The 24,153-nt window shown below is 48.2% G+C and overlaps 1 protein-coding gene across 4 annotated transcripts in view; it reads left to right on the top strand.

Annotated features, from left to right (window-relative positions):
- Nucleotides 1-24,153, top strand: part of PAX7 (paired box 7) — a 161,449-nt gene that overhangs the window by 62,643 nt on the left and 74,653 nt on the right. For all 4 annotated transcript variants that reach the window (XM_075018086.1, XM_075018084.1, XM_075018085.1 and 1 more), the window contains exon 5: nt 6,594-6,793. In XM_075018086.1, coding sequence (XP_074874187.1) covers nt 6,594-6,793 — 200 coding nt within the window. The remainder of the gene's footprint in view (nt 1-6,593; nt 6,794-24,153) is intronic.

The following is a 24,153-nucleotide window of genomic DNA, read 5'->3' as shown; positions in this document are numbered from 1 at the left end:
ATAAAAGAGGTGATACTAAACTCAGTTGTAGCCAGTAGGCTGGCCACATTATTTAATAAATCTGTGCCTGACAGTGGCAGCTGCATCCTGCTAACACCAGCTGGTTCCAGGCATGCCCTGGGATTTCTCTCACTCCCTGGTCTGGCATCGGAAGGTTTGAATTGTGTTCCCAGCGTGGGCACAAACAATTCACATTCACTCTCCATGGCCGGTTTGTTATCTAAAGCTGTGTGGAAAAGATCAGACGGGGTGTGCGAGAGAAGGCCAGTGTCTCATTGCAGCTACTTTATAACAGTGGCTTTGGCTTTCTCCCATCTGGCACTGCAGGCAGGTAAAAGACCAGCCAGCCGCAAGGGCCAGTGTGGGTAGGATGAGCTGGGACTCAGGACAACTGTCAATTCCCTGCCAGGCTCCTTGTGAGGTATATAAACTTGCCAGTTCACAGATGTTTAAAGAAGTTTTGCTCCTTCCCGTTGCAGACCGCTGTGAAACATACGTAGAAGGGGCTAAATGGAGAGGCAAAGGGCAGGGGAAATGAAGTTTATCCTAGCTTTGGGTGGCTTTCTCGGTCTATTTCCCATACCCCTGCATCAGTGGAGGCAATATTTGAGGTTGCAGCAGGGCTGTATGAATTAGAGCCTGGGTGCGTAAAGTGGGGGGTGCAAAATTTCATAAGGAGGGCCCAGCAAAGGCCCGCTCCTTGCAGCCGTAATGTTATCAGCAAGGGATAAAGCCGGCCCTGCCAGAGGGATTGTAAGTGAGACACGCACCCCCGCCGCTCTCACTAGCATTGAGCCATTCCCCCAGCGTGCCAGGGGCATGTGCAATCCCACTGCCCATCCCCTGCAGCCCAACATCCGACTCTGCTCCTGACCGTGCACGGACTAAGCCCAGCGCACAGCCTGCCCTTGAGTTCTCCCCCTACCCGTGTGCTGCCATTTGCTAGGCAATGGGCTGCCTCCTCCGCCCACTACCCCACGCTGCCAGGCTGCACTCATATAACCTGTGGTGCACCAGCAGGACTGTGCCTCCCCCGCCTGTATTGCTGCTGTTGCTCAAGGAAGCTGCCCCTTGACAGCCCCCCACAGGCAGTGAGCCAAGGGACAGTGTGCACAGTGGGGCAGGAAGAGGCCCCTTTCTCCTGGCTCCCCAGCTCTGGGCTTGTGTGCTTCACTGAGATTTTTAAAATCTCCCCCCAGACCAATGTTCCCTCTGTTCTTTTCTGCATATCCCTCATCCTGCGGCTTCCTCCACCACCACTGTGAGAGAGCAGTGCCTTGGGTGGCCATCCATCCTGGTGTTCCCAGGACAGGCCCTTATTTAAGCTGTCTCACAGGTGTCCCAGCTTTTTAACAGAGAAAAGGCCAATTGTCTCGTATTTTGTAGGGCTCATCTTCCCCAGCTACCTGAGACCCCTGTCACAGGTTGTCTGCTGCATTTCCTGCCCCCCAAGAGGTTAAGGGACCCCCATCCTCCACTTCCCTTCATCAGGAGGCTGCAGAGCCCCCATTCCTTGTGCCTCACCATGGGACAGCTGCCCCCAAGGCTGAGGAGCCCTGTCATGCAACAGCAGCCCCCATCTCCGGAGGCCAGTGTCCTGTAATTGCTATAGGGCAATAGGATCACCCTAGCAGTGCATCACTTCTGGGGGACCACCACTCGTTTCCAGGGCCGTCCAGAGTTGGGAGTGGGGGCAGTGCTGCTAATTGCAGGGATGAAATGTAGGGCCTGGTGTAAAAAGTTTGCTCACCCCTGAATTAGAGGCAGATATTCTGGCAGTAACTCCAGAGATTTGGATGTATTGGTCGTAGATATTCTAGTGCCACTCCCAGGTCCACAGATGAGGTGGATGAAAATATTGTTATTTATTCTGAAGTTGCCATTTATATTGCAGTATCTCCAAATCAGAGGTTTCATTGTGCTAGGCCCTGTACAAAAGCTTTACCTTGTACTGCAGAAAAGGATCTATGGGTCACAGTGGATCACAAACTAAATATGAGTCAACAGTGTAACACTGTTACAAAAAAGAGCAAACGTCCCTCTGGAATGTATTAGCAGGAGTGTTGTAAGCAAGACACAAGAAGTAATTCTTCCATGCTGCACTTTGCTGATACTGGAGTATTGTGTCCAATTATGGGTGACACATGACAGGAAAGATACGGGCAAATGCAAAGAAATGTAAAGGAGAACAACAAAAGTTATTAAAGGTATCGGAAATATGAGGTATAATGAAAGACTGAAAAAAGTAGGTTTGTTCAGTCAGGAGGAGAGATGACGGAGGGACACATTTTCAAGTATATAAAAGGTTGTTATAAGGAGGAAAGAGAAAAAAATGCTCTTTTATCTCTGGTGATAAGACGAGAAGCAATGGGCTTAAATTGTAGCAAGGGCGGTTTTAAGCTAGATGTGAGGAAAAACTTTCTAACTGTCAGGGTGGTTAAGCAGTGGAATAAATTGCTCAGGCCGACTGTGGCGTCTCCATCACTGGAGATATTTAAGAGGAGTGGAGACAAACACTTGTCAGAGAAGGTTCAGATGATACTTAGTCCTGTCCTGAGTGCTGAGGACTGAACTGGAATATATCTTGGGCTACGTCTACACGTGCAGCCAACATCGAAATAGCTTATTTCGATGTTGCGACATTGAAATAGTCTATTTCGATGAATAACGTCTACACGTCCTCCAGGGCCAGCAACGTCGATGTTCAACTTCGACGTTGCTCAGCCCAACATCGAAATAGGCGCAGCGAGGGAACGTCTACACGTCAAAGTAGCACACATCGAAATAGGGATGCCAGGCACAGCTGCAGACAGGGTCACAGGGCGGACTCAACAGCAAGCCGCTCCCTTAAAGGGCCCCTCCCAGACACAGTTGCACTAAACAACACAAGATACACAGAGCTGACAACTGGTTGCAGACCCTGTGCCTGCAGCATGGATCCCCAGCTGCCGCAGAAGCAGCCAGAAGCCCTGGGCTAAGGGCTGCTGCCCACGGTGACCATAGAGCCCCGCAGGGGCTGGAGAGAGAACATCTCTCAACCCCCCAGCTGATGGCCGCCATGGAGGACCCAGCAATTTCGACGTTGCGGGACGCGGATCGTCTACACGGTCCCTACTTCGACGTTGAACGTCGAAGTAGGGCGCTATTCCTATCTCCTCATGAGGTTAGCGACTTCGATGTCTCGCCGCCTAACGTCGAAGTTAACTTCGAAATAGCGCCCGACGCGTGTAGACGCAACGGGCACTATTTCGAAGTTGGTGCCGCTACTTCGAAGTAGCGTGCACGTGTAGACGCAGCTTTGAGGTCCCTTCCAGTTCTACCATTCTATGATTCTCTTGGTGTCCCACAGATGGGGACAGAGTTTAGATTACAAGCAGTGCATGACCCTGGCATAGTGATTCCCACAGCTCTGAGAACATGTGCTCACTATACCTACAGCAGAGCCCAAGAAGTGCCTGGTCGGGGTTAACTCAAATAGACCTGGCCCAGGTGTCTGCATCTACCAGCTCAATTCAGACACTGCGTCCTCCTCACATAGGACCAAGAAATGAAAGCATCCTGCATTGCAGTAGGTTGGATGCAACGGCATGTTTAACCTGCTCGTTAGAAATAATTGGCTCCCGTTGGGACATTTGCCTCATGCTCCACAGGCTGCCCACACTGTTCAGCAGCTGTTGAGAACCACAGCTGGGATTCCCCATTCTGGAAGGGAAAAAGGAGGCTTTGGTAACGAGTTCTGATCAGCACATGAGAACATAGTGGAAAGAAGAGGCCAGCTTCACTGACTTTACATGAATTTTTCCAATGGTTGAACCATGGAAATACACATATATCATAGAGCTGGAAGGGACCTTGAAAAAGTCATTGAGTCCAGTCCCCTGCATGATCTATGACAGATTATTTTTTTTTAATTTAACCTGCACTAGAATATTGACCTCACCACCCTGTGTTTACAAGGCTGATGCTCCCGCCAGTAAGCTATCTATTCCCAGATTGATTTAGCCCTGATTATGTTACACATGCATTTAATCATAGCCGATAAACATTTGGCCTATCAGGAACAGATTGGGGTTATGAGTGAACTATGCTTGGAAACAGATTATTGTCCTGATTTTCTTCTCAATGACATTAATGTAAATTGGGAGTAACACTGTTGAAGTCAGTGGAGTTATACCGGTGTAAGGGACATCAGAATCGGGCCCCCATAGTTAACCAACATGCATTTAAGTACAAGCTGCTGTATTAATGAGAGGAAAAGAAACAGACCAGATTTCTTGTTGCGCTGATATCTAATGTTTTATACACCATGTTTTCTGGTCTGCTTCTGTACTGATGCAGTCTGGCATCTTTCTCCCAGTAATGATCACTGGGCCTCATTGTTACAGTGGTGTAACTTTGAGGACATCAGCTGAGTTACTCTTGATTTGTACTTGTGCACCTGAGACCAGAATCAGGCCTACTAGCTCTGGGGCAAACTCTTTTATTCCGCATTTGATCTATTTGATTTCTTTGTTTAATGGTACATTAGCCAGCCACAGGTCCAGTTAATACAACTCCGACAAATGCTGAAGCTTTCTTTCTTTCAAGATAAAAGACTTTACCAGGTGGGGTATCCAAGCTACAGTAAATGCTTTCATATCTGGCATGCCTTTATCTGGAACTCTCTAATAACTGGCATTTTAGGCATAAGTAAATTTTAGTTACATTTTCCATAAGTACAGTATAGGGAAAGTAAACACAAATAAATGCAGCAAAAGATAAGTTTGCAGTGTACAATACTCCTGTTGGTAAAAAAAAAAGTACTGTGCACACATTTTTGTTTATTAATATTGTTTTTCTTTAGTGTTATGCATTGCTAGATATACCTCTCTAGTATCCAGAATACCTGAATATCCGGCAACTGCACGCACCCCTGTCCCAGGGCTGCGAGATATGAAAGTGTTTACAGGAGTAACAAAGAAGGAGTAGATAGTGTGAAAGCCAGCACTGTAGCCAAAACATGCGCAAACAACAGAAACTTATTTGCTTTCCCCCACCAAGAGCGGTGGGCCTTTCCTGTTAGCTGTGACTCCCTTTAATTGTTAAGCATGCTGTCAGCTCTTCAACAGGAGGCCTCTTAATAGGAGTGGAAATCTGACTTAACAGGTGACCTCTCCCTGTGAACTATTTTGAAATGAGAGGCAGCTCTTTAAACTCCTGCAATCTTCATTAAGATGCTCTTAGCCCCTTAAAAATACGACTTAATACAACTTTATGTTCTTGTCATCCTTCCCTCCAAGTGGAGCCCAGAGGCATCCTATTCACTGAAAACAGGGGGCCTCTGAGGCTGGGCCATGGGGGAAGTTTCTCTGTCTCTCTTGTGACCTTGGTCCCAGTAAAAGATGCTGGATTTTTTCTGGGGACAAATTCGCTCTTTTTATCCAAGGGATGGGTGGAATACAGGCAACAGAAGTGAAGTCTTCCTGTACAATGTCCCCAGACAGGTGGATCATGCCAACCAGAAGAGAGTCCCTCTAGGGTTGACTGGAAATTCACCCTCTGTGGCCCAGTCAGCTCTTGGTCTTTCTGCAGAGACAGTCAATAGTGAGCATCTATCATGGTGGGTTTGGGGGAAAGAGGATGCTTGTTCACCAGGAACTGAAACAAGGCCCCTTAAACTCAAGTCACACAGGGCTATCAAAGCTTGGTTGGATTTGAGCTGTAGCAACCAGGATGTTCTACAAACATTATTGGTCTCATTCCAGCCTGAGGGACTTTCTTATCTCCAAAGCTTGCTGGGATTTCCTCCATCTGAGTATCCCTGTTTTAATACATTCATTACTTAATACACTAAGGACTGTTTAACAGCAGTGTAAATTGTCTGGACTCGGGTTGCAACCTGAGGTCTGCGACACTCCTACAGCCCAAACTCCAACCCAAGGCTGAGTATCTACACCACAGTTAAGAAGCCCTTTAACCTGAGTCCCCTGAGTCCCAGTCAGCTAGTACAAGCCAGGCCCAGGTAATCCAAAAATATAATATTAATTGAACTGGGTCAGCAAAATTGTTTTAATAATTATTAGGTGTTTCGTTTCAATTTGGACCTTCTTTTTTACGCTGAACCTTTAAAAAAATAGAAATTTACCTTTCAAAAAGAAAACTAATTCTGAACTAAAAGTGAATTTTAAAAAAAAAAAAAGAGCAACATGGAACACTTCTGCTGTTTTGAATTTTTTCTTTTTTTCCAAACAGTTTTTGAATCAGACGACTCATCCAAATGGATCCTTTTCTACAAACCATTTTGGTTTCCACAAATCAGCATTTTTCTGACAAAAACATTTTGTCAGCATGTCCATGACCAAAGACCAGGCCTACCCAAAGGTAGAAGTTGCCCAGTCACTGTCACGGTGAATAGGTCTAATTCTGGTTGTGGGATGGATGAGAAGTATTTGTGGTCTGTCTCCAGGAGGTCACAATGGATGAACTGGTGGCCTTACCTGGCCTTAAATTCTACAGCTGTATTGGATTCCCCTTCCCTCCCTGTAGCTGCTTCATTGTTGGTTCCACACCTGTTTCCCCTTTAAAACTCAGTTCTTCTCTCTTTCCCTCACCAGGCAACAGGCTGGATGAAGGCTCAGATGTTGAGTCTGAACCAGACCTACCCTTGAAGCGCAAGCAGCGCCGAAGCCGGACCACCTTCACAGCCGAGCAGCTGGAGGAGTTGGAGAAAGCCTTTGAGAGAACTCACTACCCAGATATCTACACACGAGAGGAGCTAGCCCAGAGGACCAAGCTCACAGAGGCCAGAGTACAGGTAAGGACAAGTCAGGACGTGGCTGGGTCCCTGGATAACGCAGCGGCCAGAGAACTCTCTAGCTCCAGACCAAGGAGAAGGGGGCTTTATCGCTTACCCAGGATGAGAAGTGGCTGGGGGTTGAAGGATGACATGATGGATGTACCATTTCTGTACAATCAGGTGAATTGGGCCTGAAATGCAGTTTGGATCCAGACCCAAAGCTTCCCCATAGTCCAAGGAAGGCCCCATCTGGGATTTTGGATGATCCATTACAGCTGCAAAATTTCAGTCCTGATTGGGATCCTGACCCAAACTTGCCCAAAGCTGAAGGAGCAGTCACACCTGTGTCCTGCCATGGGTGGGGAGGTGGCTGTAAAATACTTATCTATGAGTGACAGGGACTGCTTCTACCACTTACCATACCTCAGGCTCCCTTCTCCCCGCCCAGGGGGCTTGGATCATATTTTGCAGAGGTTGCAAATTCTGTGTGTGATTTTTTTTTTCTCTTTTTGCAAATCTCCAGAGAGTTCGCAAAGTAGAGGGACGGGAGGGGAGAGGAGGAAGGGGAGAGAGCTGTGACATTAACACAATTAATAGCCCTTGTGGGAACTCCACACACAGGCCCTTGTGTCTGCCAGATAAAGGCTGGGTCAGCAGTGTGTGCAAACATGCAGAGGGATAAGGAGTGTGAACAGATCGGTGGGTATAATAGAGTCCCACGGGGAAAGGGAAGGAGGGGGGGACTGAGGATTGTGCTGGGTTAAAGAAGTGAAATGGAGACAGCAGCAGCCAGTGTGGGCAGCACTATTAAGTTTCAGGCTCAGCATCGGGGTCTCCGTGCGTCGAGCCTGGAGTTAAATTGCGGCCACGGGAGGGAGGGAAAGAGCAACCCCATCTCATGACAGGGAAATAGTTCTTCAGTGAAACAACCGTCTGGAAGCAAAAGGGGCATTTTTCTGTCTGCGATTCCCCCCGGAGGAATAACAGGCCTGAGTTCGTTATTCTGAGGCCAACCGAGTCATTGGGCCGCATCCTCCCAAAACCAATCCCAGAAGGGCCTTGCCTCACAAGTCTCTGATGTCCACCTGGTTCATGGTCTGCCCCGGCCCCTCCCTTCATCAGAAGAGATGAAAAGCCAGTAAGGCTTCAGCTCACAGCACTCCCTACGTGACTTTTTGCCTCCCGTTGGCTTTTTCTGCCCAACACGTGTTCTCTGAAAGCGGCCAAGGCCCAGGCTCAAGCTCCCAGCACGCCGATGTAGCACAGGTGTAATGATGGCAGCAAGTCTCCATGAGGCACCCAAATCTCTCTTTGCCTCAGTTTCTCCATTGGTATAACATAGATGATGATGATGTTGACCTCATTTGTAAAATGCCTTGAGACCTGGAATGCTGTATGCGTGAGGGAGGGATTATTTTCCTGGGAAAGGAAGCGCTCACCTATCATGCCTTGAGATAGAAAAGACTCCCTGTGTCGTAGTGAACCCTAGTCCCCAGAAACATAGGCTGAATTGCCCCAACAGAGGAGCTGTAGTGGACATTAGACCAATACTAGGCTTGACCTTAGCCCAGAGGGTCTCCCTAAGATATTAGCAAAAATGACACGTGCATGATGAGTCCTATCCAACGCCCACAGAAAATCCCCTGCCTGCTGGTGGTCAGTGTTGGATCAGGCCCTGTGCTACTCCAGTGGTTTATCTTTGTCTCTGAATTGGGCTGGGTGGCACATTTGCTCGGCTTACAGCGCGGTGGTGGTGAATCACGGCAATGCTGTGTTATTTCCTTCTGGCCAAGGCCAGCAAACTCACCCTGCTGGGATCCCAGTGGGCGCTGAAGTCTGGGAGCTCTTCCCAAGGACAGACAGCATGGGGCAGAGATGGGGACACATCCCTGGCTAAAGGGTGGCCTGGGAAGAGTCTCCATGACAGCTGCTAGCCAGGAAGGAGAAGGCAGTTCCAGTAAAGGTGAGCCCCATGAGACCTTCTGACCTTTTGCAAATTCTCCCCTCCCCCAGCTGCTCCCAAAGCAAGACATGCTCCATCCAACTTGTGCTGCACCTAAAATCCAAAGGGTGGGTGGGGGGCATTGAATGCCCCTGTCCTTTTCTGATAAAGATACAGGAAGAGCCCATGAGAGAAAAAAGGAGAAGTGAGAAGGAGCAGGTGGGCCAAGCCCATGCAGAGAATGGTGCCTGGAAGAGGACTTTTACTTGAGCAAAGACCCCTACATGTATTTTTGCAATGAAAAATATATCTGTATTCAGTATAGCGTAGTGCCAAGGGTAGGAGCAGCAGGCAGCAGAGGAAAAGTGCCAGGGAGCTCTAAATCCTCCCCACAGCTCTGCCAGGCCTTCTAATCCAGGCACCCACGCAGCTGGAAGAGCCGCGCTGTGAGCCAGAGGCAGGTTCCTTCCTTCCAAGGAGTTGCAACCGCAGTGCGACAAGGGGTGCGGGGAAGCAAAGCCAAGAAAACAAATAAATAACCCCCTTTCCTCTGCTCAAGCTGTGATCTCTGAATCCCCTCCGGGCTCCCAGGCAGCTCGGGGGGAAGGCTCCTGCCAGAGTTCTAGTAGCAGCTGTTCTCCAAGGCACATTCCTGATGGCTTTTTCATTCCGACATCCTGGCAGGCTCAGCTTCTTCCCACCACTTTTAAGCCTGCCGCCCCTTGTAAAATTTTCTGGATATCAGAGCGGATCTTTCACTGGCTCTCAGGAGCCACAAACATTAGTCAGTCAAGTTCTTGTGGAAAACACACACACTCACAAGAGGATGAGTCCTGCAGCCCTTCCTCGAATCTTCCCAGATTCTGCAGCCATTCTGAACAGATGTTTATTAACAGTCCTTATAGTGATATTACAGTAATGAGAAGAGGCCTGGCCAAGACTAGGTCTTCGTTATGCTACACGCACGCACGCGCGCACACACACACACACACAGGGATACAGTCCAACACACACACACACACACACACACACACACACAGAGGGATACAGTCCATGCCCCATTGAGTTTACAAGGCAAAAAAGACACAATGTGGAAGGAAAAACAGAGGTACAAAGAAGTGAAGAGGTTGCCACTAGGTCACGTAGCTGACCTGTGATCTCCTGAGTTCTATCTAGTGCCTTATCGGATAGGCACCACTATCTTCCCAGAGCAGCTGGTGCAGCTTTCTGCGCAGGTGACTCTCCACATCTTCTGCCAAGCATTCTGGCATCAAGCACAATAACTCATTATCAAGCGAGGGTATTTCCTTCGCATAGACTTACTGTTGTTATTTGTCTTACCGAAGCACTGAGGAGCCCCAGCCAGGGTCCAGGCTCTCATTCCGCTAGGGGCTGTACAAACACAGGACAAACACGATCCCTCTTCATTCTTCCTCCTTTTGCCTTTCACTCGTTCTCTGACCCCGGTTTGGTTTCACTTATGAAATGTCTTTCCGAGAAGAACTCACCGCTGCTTCCATTTAGGGTCTTTTACCCACACATTCCCCTCCACCCAAGAAGCCTGTAGGTCTGTTAAAGTCACTGGCAGGGCTTTGGAACTTGGTCGATCGTGCAGCTGTCCAGCTAAGTGGAAGTGTGACATGTTGACAGCTAATAAAAATTTGCAAGCTGAAGAACCAGGGGAGGGGGAGGCCGGGCCAGTTGTGGGCGCCTATTTCTCATCTGCTAAGATCGTTGAAGAGTGAGCAATGGTTTCGAGGTGCATGGGGTCAGGGTGCAGGCTTCCAGCATGCAGGCACCAACAGCGTCTGATATACAAGTTATTTAGAGACATATTCCATCAAGGGAAAAGCCGCCATTGATTTCACTGGGGTTGTAATCAGATTGTTTGGGGCAGTGGAACAAACAGCAAAATCCCCATTGATACCCCTCCATGGAGGAGGGAGAAAAATTGTTCTCCTTGGCCTTTGAGGATAGGACAAGAAGCAACGGGCTTAAATTGCAGCAAGGGAGGTTTAGGTTGGACATTAGGAAAAACTGCCTAACTGTCAGGGTGGTTAAACACTGGAATAAATTGCCAATGAAGGTTGTGGAATCTCTTTCACTGGAGATACTTAAAAGCAGGGGAGAGAGACACCTATCAGGGATGGTCTAGAGAGTGCTTGGTCCTGCCAGGAGGGCAGGCGGCTGGACTTGACCTCTGGAGGTCCCTTCCAGTTCTAGTGTTCTGTGGTTCTGAGGAACAGGAGAATACCCTTACATGTGTCCTACACTAAGAGTACATGTGGGAGGTCTTTTTTCTGGGTAATTCTTGTCTCATTTCCCACCCCCAATCCAAAAAGAAGCAAACCACGAGGCATCAAGTAGGACCGCATCTGTAAGTCTTGTCAAGCTCGCCATAGCCAGGTGTCAAGCATTCAGGTGGGTTGCTGTAGGGCTGGTTGCAAATCAGGGGGCGTCTCCATATCAAGGCCTTCCCAGTTCAAAGAGACAAACTGAGCTAGCTCTCATCCACCCTAGTGCCCAGTGTACTTGCAGCACGATGTACTGTGGTAGGGGCTAGTCCCCCCGAGTACCTGCCTGGGATGCAAGGCCCGTACTCAGCATCGCTGGCCCTTCTTGTTGCTTGCCCTCTATTCTTAACATGCTAGCTCCATCTGTGTGAGTCTTCTTTAGCTGTAAACACACCCGCAGCTGGAAGTGTTGAGATATCCTCAGCCACACAGCATAGAGTCCAGACTGGGGCATCTACACTGCTGAGCCTGATAGCACAGCCTGAGGGCCAGAGATGGATTGGAATCAGGGGACCCAGTCTCAGGGAAGATGTGGTTTTAAAGAACGTAGATTAGAGATGGAGAACTCTTTGCTGGGCTCAAGGTTAAACGCAGCATGTAGTTCTGTGGGTGTAGTTAATTACCAGCATCTAAACTAGCTGGTTAGTAACCACCATCCAGAGCCAGGTCAGCAGGACCTGGCCAGCAGATGGGACCAATGGTGGCAGGCTGATGGGGGGGTCCAGCTGGTGGATGCTATAGTCTAGGGATGAGCAAACTTTTTACATTGAACCCCACTTTTCATCCCTGCAACTAGTAGCACCCCCCCCGTCTAATGTACTCCAAACTGACAGTTATGTTCATATGAAAAAAAAAAGAAAACCTTTCAGCACATGTAAGAAAATAAGTCTGTAAAATGTAAAAACTTTATTGACCGGTATATAAATGTGAATACGCAGGCATTAAAAGTCACACTTTTCAAAATTTCGACATCTTTAATGGAGGAACCTTTAAATCAGCAGCCGATTCTGCTGTGCTCCCTTGGGAAATTTCATGCCCCCACTTTGTGCATCCTTGTTATAATCAGCTGGAGCATGGGACCCTGAAGGCACCAAGGCAATCCCCATGCTCACCTTGCTCTAAGGCAGGGCCTGCAACAACAGGGTGGTCAGAGATCTAGGGTTGAGTCCTTAGGTAGTGTAAAGCAACAAAGTAAACAGGTTCCTTTTTGTGCCTCCAAGTCTTGCTCCTCACTGCCCATTAAAAGAAGCGGGGTCTTGAATAGTGCCCTGAATATCAGGAAAGTCAAGCTGAGGGGGATTTAAATCAAGACTCAAGGGCCCCTTCACAGAAAATGCCCACGATCATCTTTTTCTCACTTAAGCTATGGGGCTTTTAGGTTAGTTCCCTCTACTGATCTCGACTAGAGACCCGTCACGTAACATATGGGAAGGTCTCTCAGATAGGCAAGTCCACCCCCAAGCCACGTGAAACTCACTGGTAAGGTGCTGAATGTCTCTTTCTGTTCAGAGCTTATATAGTATCTGTGATTGCCAAGGCCCTGGTGCAATGAAGAGCCTGAGGCAAGGAAATGATTCCTTCCATTTCAACCTATTAACATGTATTTTATTTACCTCCAAATGAACTTCCCTTTCCAAATGAAAACTACCCAGCCAGCTCTTGAAGTGACACAGGAAGCAAATGGCAGAGCCCAGGCCTCTTGATTCTCACTCCTGTGGCCAATCTGTTCCTCACTGATATAAGGATGCCTGCTGAGCTATCACACAGTAGTTCTCAAGAGCTCTCATGGTGGTATCTAAGTGCTGCCTTGATTTCTTAGTTGACTAACTGGAGAAAAAGGTAGACGAAAATAAGCTAAAATTCACCAGAAAGTACCGAGATCCCTGCTGCGGGGAGAGGAATAGTGACTGACAGCCTCCCAGATGATTTGGAGATTTGAGCAATGAAAACATTTTCATAAACAGGCAAAATACAAACAATCAGGCTCCATTTCTCCTGCCATTATGATTCAATGAACGATATTCTGCGTAATTCAGTAATGCAGGAGCACAAGGCAAGACTCAAGTGCTTCAAATCAGTATGGCTCTGTTGACGGCGATAACATCCTACTGACGTCAGTGGACCTATATTAATTTCCAGAAGCCATCCCATCAAATCCATGCCCCCCTACAGCTCCAGCTGTAGAAAGCCCTCTGGTCTGGAATAAAGCACCTAGCTGGTAAAAGAGGATCCCAGCAGGGAAACTCTGTGGTCAGTGGCTTGTATGTTTCTGTGTAGCGGAGTCTGTTGTATGTGATGTTGTTGATCTCAGGACATTAGAGAGCCAAGGTGGGTAAGGGCCAATCTTTTATTGCACCAACTTCTGTTGGTGAGAGAGGCCAGCTTTTGGGGTTACACAGATCTGGGGAACTAACAGAGTCAAAGTGCAAAGTGATGCCAGTTTTCCAGACCTCTACTGCATGAGCCAAAAGCCACTTGTCTAAGGAGGCAGGAGGAGCTAAGGAGGCAGAATGGGCTCATTATTTATTCTCTCTGGAAGTTGTCTCAAAGCTACTAGCTGGGACAATAGACTATATCCAGAAGGTGTGTGGGTTACACAGCCTTAAAAGCTGGTCTCTTTCACTAACAGAAGTTGGTCCAGTAAAAATACATTACTTCACCCACTTGTCCCACAGAGGCATTATGAGGCCCTCCTGCCCTTGGAGACATTGTATGGAGATGGTCAATGTCTTCCCCAGAACTCAGAGTTAATCGGAGGCATGTGATGCTGTTTGAGTCTAATTCAGCACGCCTGACTCGTTGATTCCAAAGGTCTTTGAGACTTTTCCAAACTGGCTCTGTTAATGCAATTCCTTCTCAGTTAAAAGGTCAGTGGAGAATGTTTTCTTTCTTGCACTAGTTTGCATTTCTTGCATGGGGTACGTTAGGGGGTTATGACACAACAGCTACTCTGTGCCTTTGGCAGCAGCCAGGAGAGACGCTGCTCAGGATAAGGGACTCTTGCTGGCAGAGGCAGGCTGGCATGTTCATTCTCTGTGGCATGCAGCCAGCTACATGGCACTCTCACACACGGGGGCACCCCCATAAAGCAGCCCCTGGCATGAGGGCAGCCATTTCAGTGGCATTTTCAATATGTGCCTGTGCACTGCAAGAGGCAGACAATGAAAGAAATGCACAGGCATGCCAGTCACCCTTCCGCTCCCGGGAAGAGGTCAGAGTGAAGTTAGAACATGCACCAGCCAAGTTCAGAGGAGCATTCTTCTCTGTAAAGTCAGTATGGGCTGTTCAGCGTTGCTCATCACATCGGTGCTGCTCCTTCCCACCTACCTAGGCTGAGTTAGAAATAGAAATGGAGATGGGGCAAGTAAAAAGAAAGCCCACTACTCCCTTGCCCAAACCGTTCTCTCTGAAGCTGCGTCTACACGTGCACGCTACTTCGAAGTAGCGGCACCAACTTCGAAATAGCGCCCATCACGTCTACACGCGTTGGGCGCTATTTCGAAGTTAACTTCGACGTTAGGCGGCGAGACGTCGAAGTCGCTAACCTCATGAGGAGATAGGAATAGCGCCCTACTTCGATGTTCAACGTCGAAGTAGGGACCGTGTAGACGATCCGCGTCCCGCAACGTCGAAATTGCTGGGTCCTCCATGGTGGCCATCAGCTGGGGGGTTGAGAGATGCTCTCTCTCCAGCCCCTGCGGGGCTCTATGGTCACCGTGGGCAGCAGCCCTTAGCCCAGGGCTTCTGGCTGCTTCTGCGGCAGCTGGGGATCTATGCTGCAGGCACAGGGTCTGCAACCAGTTGTCAGCTCTGTGTATCTTGTGTTGTTTAGTGCAACTGTGTCTGGGAGGGGCCCTTTAAGGGAGCGGCTTGCTGTTGAGTCCGCCCTGTGACCCTGTCTGCAGCTGTGCCTGGCATCCCTATTTCGATGTGTGCTACTTTGACGTGTAGACGTTCCCTCGCTGCGCCTATTTCGATGTTGGGCTGAGCAACGTCGAAGTTGAACATCGATGTTGCCGGCCCTGGAGGACGTGTAGACGTTATTCATCGAAATAGACTATTTCGATGTTGGCTGCACGTGTAGATGTAGCCCGAATGAGCCCAGACCACATAGCTCCTCCATTCTGGCCCTGTCCACCAGCCATTAGGCTGTAATTAAAATCTTCTGCTCTCCAAGGTCACCCAAACTATGGGGGCAGTTCTTCTCCACCTGCATTTTGCAAAGTTAAAAGTCATCTATAAGACTTGCAAGGATGCCCCTCGCCTCCCAACTGTGTGTGTACCTAGGGGCGAGCTGAGAATTCTATGCAAGGTTGCCGAGACACACTGCAGAGTTCTTGCAACTGATGCAGCTCCAATGCGAAACAGAAACGTACCCCTAAGAGACTGAGGGCATTTGAGTGGAGTCTCCCTGTAGGAAGTCCTAGACCACCCAGCCCTTGGCCTAGGGCGGTCGGCAACCAAAGAGGGGTTGCAACACTGGCCCGCACTCAGTTGGGGCAGTCAGCAGTTCCCAGTGCAATACAATACAGACCCAGCCCCTCAGTCCAGGGCAGGGCAGCAGTTCACAATGGCAGTACAAGCCCAGCCCAGCCCTCCGTCCAGGGTGGGGCAGCAGTTCACAAGGGGTTAGCTCAGGCCCAGCCCTCAGTTTGGGGCGGGGCAGCAGGATAAGGAGGTTTAAGCACAGGCCAGCGCAGCTGGCCCTGTCAGGGAGGGGGTAGGGGGTCGCAGACCCTCCCACTCCACTGCGACCCGGCCCAGGCCCTGGGGGTCGCTCACACACGACCACGGCAGTGGGGATCCAGGCCGCAACACACTGCCATGGGTTCGGGAGCGTCATTCCCCGGGCCACTTCCTACCTCTACCTCCACTGGCGGAAGGTCCCAGTCCATCTGGTCAGGGGGTCCCTCTAGGTCGGTCTCCTCCAGGTCATCCACCTTCGGGGGCTCCGGCCAGTCGCCCATCTCAATGTCATTGGGATAGTCGGGCGGCGGTAGTACAGGGGACCCGAGGCGATCCTGGGCCTGAGGGCTGCAGTGGTCCGCTGGGGCTCTGTGGCAGGCCGCTCCTGGGGCTTCTTCCCAGGTGGGGGGTCTCCGCCAGCGTGAGGGCCCTGGCAGGTCTGGGAAGTCCGGGTAGTCCCCCTGGGGCATCTGGATTCGGGGTTGTTGGAAGCCACTGGGGGCTTGCTCCTCCGGCCTGGCCGGGCAGCGACAGGCCCTCTTCCCTTGGCACCGGGGAGCTCGGCCAGGCGCGTCCTCCCTGCCCGGAGGCCCAGCCTTTAATGAGCCCTGAGCCCTGCCCTGGGCTCTTCTAGCCCTGGGCTCCGCCCTCTGAGGGGCGGGCCTCTGGTATCCTAGCTCCGGGCCCTCCCACCAGGGCCTCTTCGCAGCCTCATCTGCCTCTGAGTCTGCGGGAGGCCATACTGACTCACTACACTCCCGTACATCATTGTGTATCAAACAACAAAAAAATTCATGGCGGAGCCTTGTGCAAAGGGTTTACCTGGGTGTCATGCCAGCTGGGCTGGAGCCTCTTGCCATGCCCAGTTCCCAGCATCTCCCTACCCCAGTCTCTTAGTCGTGGTAGTGCCCTCGCCCTTGTGGGGCTGTTAACTTTGCTTCTGGCTGGGGGAAAAGTGAAAGTCCAGCTCTGCACAAAACAGGGAGGCATAGCTCAGTGGTCTGAGTGTTGGCCTGCTAACCCCCGGGTTGTGAGCTCAATCCCCGAGGGATTGCGGGTAAATAGATTAAGAAAAGGATGGTGCATGGTCCTGCTAGAAGGGCAGGGGACTGGACTTGATGACCTCCCAAGGTCCCTTCCAGCTCTGTGAGATGTGTATTTCCAAATCCTGTCTGGGGGCCAATAAGAGGGCAGAAAACCTCCAAGGCACCACCTTACTTCAGCTGCCCACCGTGGGGATCCTATGTTGGTACCAGCCCCATAACCCTACAGATTTCAGGTGCCCCACAGAGCATGATGGCAGCTTTGTGGGAGTCCCTGTGGCAGGGTGGCCCCTCCCTAGCAAGGTTATCCTGGGGTTTGCTGGACTCCTTGCAGAAATGTGAGATTTTGGTTCCAAGAGTTACTCTAGCCCCTCCTTTCATAGAGCTTCCACCTATGTATGGCAGCTTCCTCCTTTATGATTGACCGGGCCAGCATAGAGGACCTACGTTATCCCACAGAGCCTCCCAAGCCCTTTCCCTGTCAGTGAGGGGTATAAAAACCATGTCACATGCTCTCCCCCTCAAAAACAACTGTGGGGAGGCGTGTTCTTGGGCATGCTGTCCTTGGGAGTTATAGTGGACATGCTCCCAGGAAAGAAACCAGATTTTGCTTGGGCCTTGCAAGCTCTGCAGAACGCCTGGAATCCATATGGTTGTGGGGCTGGGTACAAATGTAGAATACGCCTGTTCATGTCTTTCATTATGGGCAGCCAAGGGTGCCTGCTACATAATCCACAAATGTTGATCCCCAAAAGATAACAGTCTGTGGCCCACAGGCTATCCAGGATTTCTTTTTTGATTACCGAGTACACATTTTTATGCAGAAATAATTTTTCATTCAGGGCCACTATGGAATGTTCCTCTGCCTCCCAGACCTGGAGAGTCCTGCACCAAGGCCCAGCTCTCCCTTTCTGGAGTGTGAACTCCTTTGTAAAGTTGGGGATGAAGAGCTTCAGTTCACACCATAAGCCATTGAAAGCCCATCAGTGTGCCCTTTGTCCATTGCATGGAGCCAGTGAAACCCATGGCGCTCAATCTGTTCTCCTGGCAATTCTGCAATTAAGCAGGCCCGCTTTTCATTAGGGCACCAGTTTAGTGGATTTCATAGTGGTTAGCCAACGGCAAAATGTTTGTTAGAATCAAGCATGGTGTTTGCCAAGCTATTTTAATCTTTTCTCTCTTTCCTTTAGCATCTAAAATATTTTCACAGCTGATTCATAGCTTTTTCTGTTGCAAAGAAAATCTCCACTATATAAATCAATGTGCTGCTGTTCTATTGTTAAAGCCTATCACCAGCCAAACAATAGCAGTAGAAAATATACCTGATTCACCTCAGGAAGGTGTGTACATCAAAGCCTCTTTTGAGAGACTTAAATGCAATATAAGATTGGGCCAGCTAAGAAGGAGGTATTCAAGCAAAAATCAGGCACTTAAAAAGAAAAATCCACACTTTTTACCATCAGTGAATTTAGTCTGGAGTCGTTCATCTTCTCCATTTATCCCCAGAACGTTCAGTTTGTAGGGGAGATAAATAGATAACTGAAAACAGGGATTTTATTCTCCTTTTTATTTGCTTAACAGCATTTCTTTTGACAACTGAAGAGCTGGAAGATGCTGCAAAAACAAACTTTGGAAAGATTCATTCATATTCCAAATAGCTGTTCATTCCATTCATTGCTAGCTACAGACAACAAGTATCACCCTTCAAAAATAAGGGAGGCAAGCTACACCAGTATGCAGGGTTGGGACTGCTGAGCAAGGGTTCAATTTTTGGCTCAAACAGAAGCTCATTCTATGACCTTGGGAAAGTTACTTAATTTGTCCTGTGCCTCAATTTCCCATCTGTTAAAGGACAAATAATATTTTTCTGCCAGGCAGTCGTGTTGATGATAAAATCTATTAGTGATGTGAAATGCTCCGATACTATGGTGATTAAGGACCATATAAGCAGATGGATGACTCTTTAGTTGCATAAGTGCATGGGAAATGGGTTACTCATTGTATTAACACATGTACTTGTACGTGAATGGGTAAATTCATGAATGGACAATAGGATTTATTATTTGTTGTTCATTCTCTGCTATTCATTCTTCCTTATCCTCTTATTTAAAAAACAATGTCAGCCATCCAGTCAAGAATCAGAAACAATGCGATGAGACTTAGATGGCCAGTCATTTTGAATAACTAATGATGAATAGCAAATAGCTGAAGTAAACAGCTGGAAAACAATCTATGTAATTGAGTCCAACCCATTCAGTTCATACCTGCAAATAAATAACACTTTCACAAGTATTAGGGTTTTCAAAGAGAAAAAATGGCTAAATTAATTGTAGAATTTTGTTTGTAAACAATTGTATCAGCACTAATAATATAATTAATATTTTATTGTGGAAGTAGCCAGAAGTGGTAAGGCCCTATAGTGTAAGGTGCTGTACAGACATTGGGTCAGTCTGTATAGGCAAAGATGTACACAGATTAGCCTACCTGAGCCAACTGGAATCCAGCTCGCACCGTGTAACATCAACACTGCATGTAGGCTTCAGAGTGGGCTAATGAGAAAAGTAAGTACCAAGGGTCCATGGGAGCTAGTACCACCCGGGTACTGTTACGCAGCTAGCTGGATTCAGGTTAGCTCCCATATGGTACCCTGTGCACAGCTTTTGTTCTGCTGCAACACCTGTGCAGGTAGACACAATCCCTTGCTCAAAATGTACATGCTTAAGATCTAAATTTTTGTATGTGCTTTCTAAACCTGTAGAGAAATGTCAAAATCTAAATACCCATTCGTGATTGTCTGCGTGAGATGGGTATCTCTTTGTAGTCTTTCATACCTTCAGGCAGAGGAAGCCCATGTGTAGCTCTGTTTAGCTTTCTTAGGTGGTGATATAACCCCAGCCCTGTCTCTATGCACCTCACTAGCTTTACTATACGTATGTCCACAACTTCCTTATCCCCATTTTGCAGATGGGGAACTGAGGCACAGAGAAACCTGGGGTAAGTCTACACAGCATGGTTATTTTGAATAACAGCTGTTATTTTGAAATAACAATCCTAGTATCTACAAAACACAACTGCTATTTTAAATACATTCAAAGTAGTTGTTGACTTATTTCAAACTAGGTAAACCTTATTCCACAAGGAATTGCATCTATTTCGAAATAGAAAGTTCAAAATAGGTGCCATTAAAACAGGGACCAGATCCTATTTCAAGATAAACCATAGCGCGTCCAATGGCTCTATTTTGCAGTAGGCTGTATTGTGTGTAGATGCTGTATTTTGAAACAGTTCAGTGTTATTTCAAAATGCATTTGTAGCAGCACTATTTCAAAATAGCTTATTTCAGAGCAAGGTTGCTCTGTTAGATATACCGCAAGTGATTTGCCCTATGTCTGTGTCAGAGCAAGGACTTGCACCTGGGTCCCACATAAGTGCTCCAAGTCCTTGGCTATCATTCTTCAGCAACGTGTTCAAAATTTGTGCTCTTGATAGTGGATTAGAGAAAGAAGCCAGTGTAAAGTTGGGGATGAAGAGCTTCAGTTCACACCATAAGCCATTGAAAGCCAATCAGTGTGCCCTTTGTCCATTGCTTGGAGCCAGTGAAACCCATGGCGCTCAAACTGTTCTCCTGGTAATTCTGCAATTAAGCAGGCCCGCTTTTCATTAGGGCACCAGTTTAGCGGATTTCATTGTGGTTAGCCAACAGCAAAATGTTTGTTAGAGTTGTTATGTCATGAGATTGTAATGATACAAAGGCTATAGGAGCCTGGACAAGTAAATTCCCAACATAAGAATCCCGCCCACCCCCACCCCCCACACACACAGACTCCCAGCATTAAAAAGCAGACATTTATACAAGAACCTTATTTTGTCAGCCAGCCAGTTCCAAAAAGCTCCTTTGCCTCATTTGTCACCACCATTCCAGGAATGTGGCCGCAGCCATCTCAGCTGAATAGATGGTGGTGGGAATCCCATTGTTTGGGACATTTACAGGCAGACTGGACAAAGCACACACACAAAAATACAGCATCAGAAACAACACTGCACGGGTCCCTAGCAGCTGATTAAGGACTCAGTCATGCAAAACCTTAGTCATAGGAACAGTCATTATGCTGAGGTTGCCAGTTTTGGTTGGAAATATTCCTGGAGATTTCATCACATATTATCTTTAATTCCTGGAAATTCCAGGATAGTCCTGGAAGGTTGGCAACCCTAGCTAGGCCAGCATGTTGCCCCATTGACTTCAGTGGATTCTTGGTGGTGGCTGGCCCATATCGAACTACATAGGCCTGTTCCATCCCTGAGTTCTGTGACTCTCTGAACATGGGGAAGCAAATGCATGTGGCGCCTGTTCGTTTCTACCTGAGGATGAAGGCAGGACTTGACTGTTCCGTCCCTGTTTTCAATTACCAGCTCATTCATGCCATCTATCTTCCTCCATTCAAGTCCTCCTTTGGCTGAGCAGGAACACAGAGGCCTTTCTTTCCCACACAAGGCTCTACCTGACCTCACTTTCTTCCCCTTGTCTGACAAATTGTAGGAGCTGACCCAGATCTCGACGTCTGCTAGGATAATTCAGTCCAGCTTCCCTGTGGCAAGCAGCTGGCCTGGCAGTGTTGCTCTGCTGGGTGCAGACAAGTGACTATTGCAGCGAGTGCAAATATTTGGGCGCACGGGTTCATTTTAAATAAGAACCAACTCTAACCTTTGTCTGAGCCTTAAGCCAAACCTGTCTGAGCTGCGCAGACAGAAAGTGGGTGGTTTTGTGGCTAAGGTGTCAGCCTGGAGTGCAGGAAATGGGGATTCAATTCCTGGTTCTGCAGCATCCTCCCTGAAGGACTTGAGAGCCTTCTTAGTCACTCTGTACTTCATTCCCTCGTCTGTGAAATGGGAAGGCAGGGGAGGAGAATGCTTTGTTTCTCCCACCATTGTTTATTTAGAACTAAAGATCGCTGAAGCTGGGACTGTCTCTCACTATGGATGTGTCCCCACTAGCCTCCCCCAACCCTGTTCGAATGGGGGATGCTAATGAGACACTTTGGGATATGCTAATGAGGCATTACAATGAATATGCAGCACCTCATTAGCATAATAGCAGCCCTGGCTCTTGGAAAGTGCCACTGTCAATCATGTGTGGCTCGTCTACATGGGGTCCTTTTTGAAAGGACCCCGCACACGTCAAAATCCCCTTATTCCTATCTGGTTATATCCTGAAGTGTCTTGTTAGCATCCCCCTTTTGGAAAGCGGGGGGCTAGTGTAGACATAGCCTTTGCGTACATGCCTCACCCAGCACAAGGGGGCCCTGATCACAGCTGTGGCCTCTAGGCACTGTGGGATTACACATAATAAGTTCAGATAACTTTGTTTTTCAAGTTATTTTCCACTTTGCAAGTCCCCTGTGCCCATCTAGCTATGTGGCCCCCAGCACCTATAATACCCAATGTGCTTCACAAATATTAAGGAATTTATCCTCCTAAAAAGTGTTCCCTCTAATTTCTTCCATCCGTGGGTGGAGTAAATTTTATGTGTACCAAGGCATATGCCAATGTGCACCACCAGTAGAAGCACAGGCTGCTGGCCATGAGTGCGCTGGGTGCTCTGCTAATCAGCTGGTGGCACCTGAATGTCTCCAAAGCAGTTGCTCAAGCGCTTGTCTTGCGGGGAACACTGTTGCTCGGGAAGTATAATGAATGACCCCAACACCAGCTCACAGGAGAGAACTTGAGATATTGGTCTTGAGATCATACCAGAAGGCTGTAGTCAAGGTAGGGTTTGAATCCAGTTCTCCCAGCTGTGATTTCACTGCAAAATCACATTTTGTAGGCTGCTTCTGAGTCAGACCAAAGAGAAAAATAGAGTGAATCTGTTTATGCAGTAGCTCTGATATGACCAGAGATGGGAACTACGAGTAACCTCTTGGCAAACCCTGGCTGAGGGGTTTTAGTGGATTGGATATTTCAGCCAACCATCCAGACTTTAGACTGCTTCTCAGGATCAAACTCAAACTTCAAAATCCTTCAAGGGTCATTTCATTAACACTAGTAACTGCGAGCGGGAAGAGGAAGAGAGAGAATCTTGTGCTGTTCCTAAAGCCTCTCTGATTAGAATCAGATTCAGATGGGGCACGTGCATGCGCCAGGATCGCTGTGCAAAAGAGGAGAGATGAAGGAGAATTTGTGCGGATTTGGAGCAATATCAAAGCTCACGAGAGTCTGCCTTTGAAATAAGGGCTGGATTTTCTTCCTCAAATTAACCTAGCCACCTGGGAACTCAAGAGCTTCTGTGTTCATGAGCAGCATGGGGTTCACAGTGGGAAAAGTTCACCCATGTGCAGAAGGCCTACATGAGATTTGTGCACCACTTAAGCCCATAGACTTAAGGGGTAGATTTAAATGTCATAGAGGCTCCTTGGTGCACAGGCCTTGGGCACTGGCTTTCTGCACAGGGATGGGTGTCCCCTCACAGTGACTGGCTGGGCATTCTGGGGTGGAATGCCATGCCACCTGCACCTTCGTAAGCACACATCTCATGGCATGATTCACATAAAGTTACTGGGGGGGCTGTTTCATGCTTACTCTCTGAGAGGCCATGAAGATCACTACACTGACACTAGAAAGGGGAGGTGGATTTTGATCTTGTTTGCTAGCCCAAAAAGGCATCTCCTTGTTCCACATACCTGCTCCCTGCATGTCTGCTGGCCACACCAACTACCTTTACCAAAATAAGTCTGTTTGCCTCGCTGGTGATCCCTGCAGAGTCAGCACAGCTAAGAGGGGCAAGCTGGGTTCTAAGCTGCACAATGCATGCAGAGAAAGTGCCCAACTACGTTCCTGCTGTGGAATCTGAACTATCGTTGGAGATACAAGACAAAGGAAGAAGACAGGTTGGTTCTCAAATCCCTTGTGGTGCCTGTAGTGCAGACAAAAGAATCTCTTCTCTTTCCAGTAGCATCAGCTGAAACTGCTGCATTTACAGCTGCTTTTGAGATTATGCAAAATGAAGTAAAGAAGAGGCAAAGTCCCTGTCAGCATCATGGGTAAAATGAAAAGTGCCAACACCCTGTTCAGACTCTGCCCAAAGTTAAATACATTTTAGAGAAAGAAACTTCATGCAGGGATATTGGAACAGTAACCAGCTCTTTGTGACCTTTGGCTTGTATCTATCACACTGACGATATTTTGCTTGGATAAAGACCTCAAGTATCTTTATTGGATGCAAAATACGGCCTGCAATGATCTCAGTTTTGCTCCTATGTTCTATACATCTTCAACGAAGCACGTGACTTTACCAAGGAGACTCCACTAGCAGTGAATGGGGGATGGATAAACCAAAGACACCTTTTACCTCTTTATAAAATATGTGTTTAGATATGCATGGCCATCTACCTACAGATCCCTTGCACAGCCCCTTTTCCA

The sequence above is a fragment of the Carettochelys insculpta genome, chromosome 23 (assembly GCF_033958435.1).
Source record: "Carettochelys insculpta isolate YL-2023 chromosome 23, ASM3395843v1, whole genome shotgun sequence".
Lineage (NCBI taxonomy): Eukaryota > Metazoa > Chordata > Testudines > Carettochelyidae > Carettochelys > Carettochelys insculpta.
Note: the sequence above shows the minus strand (reverse complement) of the source record. Positions and strands in the feature narration are given on the sequence as shown.